Below are 6,155 nucleotides of genomic sequence, written 5' to 3'. Positions count from 1 at the left end.
CAAAGGACCCAATCAGGGGTAAGAAAAAAACAAGCCCCCTTTTTCCCCCTGAAGACATAAATGGAAATCCCAGGATAATTTCCAGATTTGATCTACCATAAAAGAAGATAGAAATACAGTCTCTAACTCTTCTCATTGTCCCAATGTTTAAGGCGGGCGATCTTTAAACAGGAATAAATATATATCGCTCAGAACTTTTCATCACCTTTGTAGAAGTATGAAGTTTGGGTGGTGGTAAGTTATTTCTTTTTGCTAATTAACAACTTCCTTTGAAGATTATTAAAGAAAGAACTCACAGGGGGTAATTCATTTAGCAACATGCCAGACACCCTTCCTTTGAAAGCCTAGCTACTTATTTTCACTTCCTTCTTTTCCTCCTTGCAGTTTTATCTGGAATCAGATTTTCTGGAAAGGGTACCGTACAACATATTACAAAATTGGTTTCACCTGTCCGAACATCTTCTCAGTTCTGCTTCTGATATGTCTGTTTCAGTTTCTCAAAGCTGGAATTGCAAGATAAGTAATAGGGTAGCTGAAGTTCTTCCAACATAGGACAAAATAATAATAATAATAATCCTATCGCTTCTACTCTTCTAGGGAAAGATGTGATTTAGCTGCTGGAGGTAGACCATTCTGCAATTAAAGTGCATAATTTTTGCCTTTTTTTTTTAAAGCAAGTGAGGTACAGCAATTACAACTGGGCATTGCCGGAAATCAACAAGGGGTTTATGGCACCCCCCAGCCTTCCAGACATATTTTAGAAGGAAAGAAACTGAATTAAGAATGAATATTAGTGTACACACGTTGTGAGCTCTTCCAGTTCTGTTCATAAAATTCCTGTGTAGAAAATGCTTCCCTTCTCAATGAACCTCTTTTATACCAAAGCTCGGGAGAGAAAAAGACAAAGCAAAACTAGATTTTACAAGTGTAAATTCCGCCTATCTTGGCTTTAACGCCGATAAATACCAAAAACACTTGTCATTTTTTTAAAAACATCTTGGAAATAATAGTGCAATGGGGGTTCATATATTTCCATCGATGTAAGCTTGTTCTTTCTCCCAAACATGTTAGGAAAATCCCTCGGTTTTTCTTTTTTGCTGTACAAAGGTGTAGTAGGATACTTTGAGGTCAGTTAGGTCAGCCGGATTTAGCAACCTTATTCTCTTATGCATATTAATTCGTGGGTTTTTTTTAAAAAAAAATGATAAGCCAATTTTGCCAAGTTTGGAGGGGATGATCCTCAAAATGAGGACCTCAATGTCGGTCCTAAGCTTCTTCTCTGATTGTGCCAATGGTCAAAAGGTAGCTTAAATGTGGGTTTGGAAGACCTGCGTTTTTGCCACTTTCGAAATAATAATAATAAAGTTGGAAGGGACCTTGGAGGTCATCTAGTCCAACCCCCTGCTCAGGCAGGAAACCCTATACCATTTTGTACAAATTGCTGTCCAGTCTCTTCTTTAAAACTTCCAGTGTTGGAGCATTCACCGCTTCTGGAGGCAGGTTGTTCCACTGGTTAATTATTCTAACTGTCAGGAAGTTTCTCCTTATTTCCAGGTTGCTTCTCTCCTTGATTAATTTCCATCCGTTGCTTCTTGTCCTGCCTTTAGGTGCTTTAGAGAACAGCTTGACTCCCTCTTCTTTGGGGCAGCCCCTCAGATATTGGAAGACTGCTGTCATGTCACCTCTAGTCCTTACTAGACATACCCAATTCCAGCAACCATTCCTTGTGTGTTTTAGCCTCCAGTTCCCTGATCATCTTTGTTGCTCTTCTTTGCACTCTTTCCAGAGTCTCAACATCTTTTTTACATCGTGGTGACCAAAACTGGATGCAGTATTCCAAATGTGGCCTTACCAATAACTTGTCTAGTTCTGCTTTTGTGGTTGAGTTGTCCCTGTAATCCTGCAGATCCCATTGCTACACAGAGGGAGCCACGGGAAACATGGAAGGCCACAACTATACCAAAGTCGTTGAATTCATCATTGTGGGATTCCCTCATCTTCAGCACCTCCGGACTCTCCTTTTCATTTTGCTCCTCACTGTCTACCTCTTCACCATCTTCGGTAATCTGTTGGTTTTCATGGTCATCCGCATAGATTGCCAGCTTCAAACACCCATGTACTTCTTCATCAGCATTCTTTCCTTCTTGGAGATCTGGTACACAGCAACCACCATTCCCAAGATGCTGTCCAACCTAGTTAGTAAAAGAAAAAGCATATCCTTCACAGGGTGCCTTCTTCAGACATACTTTTTCCACTCTCTTGGAGCCACTGAGTGCTACTTGCTTACCGCCATGGCCTATGACAGGTACCTCGCCATTTGTAAGCCCCTGAGATACCCTTCTGTAATGACAACCAAAATGTGTGTACAGATGGCCACCAGCTGCTGGATCTGTGGTTTCACGTGCCCCATCACAGAAGTCATCCTGGTCTCCAAGCTACCTTTTTGTGGCCCCAACCAGATCCAGCACATCTTCTGTGACTTCCCGCCACTGCTGAGCTTGGCTTGTACGGACACCTCAGTCAACGTCCTGGTTGACTTTGTGGTCAACGCTTTCATCATCCTAGTGACTTTCTTGTTCATCATGGCCTCCTACGTGAAGATCATCCAAATGGTGTTGAAGATCCAGACCGCCGAGAGCCGTGAGAAAGTTTTCTCAACCTGTGCCTCCCATTTGACAGTAGTTCTCCTTTTTTTTGGAAGCATCATCTTCATGTATGTGAGACTGAAGACAAGCTACTCCTTAGAGTACGACAGAGCATTTGCCGTCATCTACGCTGTCCTGACTCCATTAGTCAATCCTATAATTTACAGCCTTCGAAACAAAGAAATCCTGAGGGCAATAAAGAGGAGAATTCACCTGAACAGCCTTCTCAGACCTTGAATCTCTTGGAAACAGTCTTCAGATTTAGCAATCCACAATGAAATATGCAGTGAAATTGAAACTTAAGGCTGATGATGAGGTGGCCAACATAAAGGTCAAATTGACTATTCAGAGTTATAGCACAAAAAAGTCCAAATATTTGAATTACAGTGTCTATCATCTCAACCAGCATGACCAGGATTTGAAGAACAACAGGTGGGGAAGAGATTTGTGTGTGTATATTTGTACTGCACAGACATATATATGCTTGGATATATCTTGGGGTGTGTTGTTCCAAAGATGCTTTTTCAACAGGCAACTTGACTTTCTTTGTTTTTCTTTCCTCGAAACTGGAGAAGCTTCTTGGATGAGAAGTGAATTGTCTTCAAGGAAAAAGAAAGGAAGTCCTTTCTTTGGAACAACCATGACCTGAATGATTGAGAATTTCTGTAGACATTGGGGTGTGTTGTGCTGCATTTCTGTTGCTGCAATCATGCTTGACCAATGCTATATTCCTGTTTATAAGATTTAATTGGTCAGCAATAGTAAACCTGGGGCAACACATCAATCAGAGATTAACCTCATCAAGCTAGGATGGCTTGCAGTACTCAATAAATCCATTTCAACCAACATCTGGGGAGCAGAAGACACAATTGCATTCGGCATTTACTATATTCATCAAAATAGTCACTTGTCAGAGGAAAACAAAAGACAATCAATGCATGAACGGGATGATTATTTTCTCCCTATACCAAGTTGTATTGTTATTATTAAAACTAATTTAGAATTCATATCCTCCATAGAAAACCCATGAGTTTTCTTGTCTAAAACATGAGAATTTGTTTTCTGTAAGTTATCCTTTATTGGGCACATTTAAAATGGCCCGATTTCCATGTCAAAATTTTCTCTGGACACATGTTATCTAAGGTTACCAACCCCAGAGGTTTACTAAAACATAAATCTATTCCATATTATAAGAAGTTAATATGGTAAAGAGATATTTTTTTTAAAAAAAAAGGCTAATGAAGGATATTCGTTTGATTTTACCAGATCTAAGCAAACCGCACAAAAAAGAACCGAAATAGCTTCTGCAAACATTTCCTTCAACGTTTTAGAAAAAAAATATAGAATTATTATGTGCTTAAATAATTCAAGACTTCATGTGTGACAGATTACCCAAGATAACAATGTGAAATAATTCCACTTCAAACACTTGTATGAATATATGCTTTCCGCGGGTAAATGAATGTAAATAAAGCTTATCCTCCAGATTTTGAGATCTCTGTAGACTCTTTTCAATTATTCTATTTTTTTATATCAATTATCCATTTCTGGAAAGTCTTCTGTCTCAGGAATTCACAAAGAGTAAATAACTTTGTCAGCTGACATTTTATGCTTGTTTTTTTCTTCTTCTTACAGTTCTTTCTAGCTGTTCCTAGCTAGATTTACCAATATGACAAAGGAATTTAAGACATGTTGAGTGTCATTTATTTACTGGATATCCTTCCTCTATTTTGCTCAAGTCATTTATAACTAAGTGTTAGTTAGTTAGTTCTTTGAAAACATCAGGATTGATTCATCAGCAATCTGATCAAATTGAATCAAATTTCAGCATTGGATTGGATTTGGCAAATCGATCGAAAACATCAAACCAAACCATAATCCCCTGAATTGATTATTTATACCATATTACCAACATCTGACCTGGTAACATTTCAAGAAATGATAGTTAAGTGATTCATAACACGTGGGTTACTTGTTCTTCATACATTATCATCTTATTTATATATTCCTTGATATATTTTTGCTCCAAAGACTTTCAGGGTAGTTTACAGACCTAAGCAGTAAAGCAGAACTAAACTTTGATTTTACAAGCTAAAAGACATAGCAGGAAAGAAAAGGAGGTGGGGAGGGAAAACAAAAACCCATCTATGGTTCTTCACGTGATGATTTGAGATGGAAAGAGCCCAGGTAGGCATACAACAATGGACAACTTTAGGAGAGCAAAACTGGTGGTTCTTTCAACAGAGATGATGCAATCGCCATTTCTTCTTCTTCGCTTCTCCCATTACAAAGGCTGTTGGGAAAATGGTTTTAATGTCATACAGACACACACAATTTCCCATCCAATAAATCTTACCTGGTTCCTGGAGGCTTCTTGATGAAGCTCTTAGTAGAAAAGTTATCTGGTGACCAGTGACCATCTATCTGTGCAGTTGGATGGGAAGCCATTCCCTGTTGTTATCATTGATTTTGCAACTTGGTGAATTCACTCCTTTTCTTCCTCTTCCTCCTCCTCCTCCTCCTCCTCCTCCTCCTCCTCCTCTTCAGATGCACCAACTCTACTTTGTCGATGCAAGATTTTTGGAGCAGGAGAGTCCAGATGTTTCGTGGAGCTGGGATGACTTTTCAGGTTCTTTCCGGACTGTCCTCCAGAGGAGAGCCAAGTTTTTTTTCCACCTCTGATCCTAGGACAGACCAAAATCAACAGGGTACATTAGAAGGGGAAGACTCGAGTGGACGATTAGCAGGAACGTTGGGATGGTCAAAGCAGGACCAGCAAGTGATACCCCTACCTAGAGGGTCATGGTTTCTCTCTTGTCCAACATTGACCAACCAAGGCAAACATTGACCAACCAAGCCACTTGGAAGAGATGCTGAAAGACTCACATCAAGTCTACATCTTTATTATGGTCATAGACCACCATAAGAAATATTTATTTATTTAAAACATTTATAAAGATGCCCATCTTCTGTGAACTCTGGGTGGCTCGCAATCAAAATAATTATACAGTAATTTTAGAAGTTAAAAAGCTAAATGCTATAAAATACACTAGGTTAAAAACATTTTAAAAACTAATACACTCACAAATGCACACACTCGTAGAGATAGATAGATAGATAGATAGATAGATAGATAGATAGATAGATAGATAGATAGATAGATGGATGGATGGATGGATGGATGGATGGATGGATGGATGGATGGATGGATGGATGGATGGACGGACGGACGGACGGACGGATAGATGGATAGGTAGATGGATAGGTAGATGGATAGGTAGATAGAGAGATAACAAAAACCTAAAAAGAACTATAAAAAGTGATAAAAACATTTAATTTAATACAAAAACACGCATAAAAATTGGTTTACGATTAGTATTTGATCACAGTACAAGCACTTCCAACTAACGTTAAATACTCATTAAAGGCTGGTTCGAGACACAAGCTTTCCTCTGATGGATTTTAATTGCATTAAGTTGTTGTGATCTGGTAGAATTGTATGTTGTAGCA

General features: G+C 39.0%; 1 protein-coding gene across 1 annotated transcript; it reads left to right on the top strand.

Moving 5' to 3' along the window:
- Positions 1-1,940: 1,940 nt before the first annotated feature.
- On the top strand, positions 1,941-2,882 carry LOC107293662 (olfactory receptor 6N2-like). The gene has a single exon (XM_015822822.1). It carries the CDS (start codon positions 1,941-1,943, stop codon positions 2,880-2,882), a length of 942 nt encoding a protein of 313 aa, XP_015678308.1.
- Positions 2,883-6,155: the final 3,273 nt, after the last annotated feature.

This window comes from Protobothrops mucrosquamatus, unplaced genomic scaffold (genome assembly GCF_001527695.2).
Source record: "Protobothrops mucrosquamatus isolate PMUCROS unplaced genomic scaffold, P.Mucros_1.0 scaffold1687, whole genome shotgun sequence".
Taxonomy (NCBI): Eukaryota; Metazoa; Chordata; class Lepidosauria; order Squamata; family Viperidae; genus Protobothrops; species Protobothrops mucrosquamatus.
This window is presented reverse-complemented; position numbering and strand designations above follow the sequence as displayed.

Coding starts and splice junctions, on each gene's coding strand:
- LOC107293662 (XM_015822822.1), top strand. CDS start 1,941: ATGGAAGGCCACAACTATACCAAAGTCGTTGAATTCATCATTGTGGGA.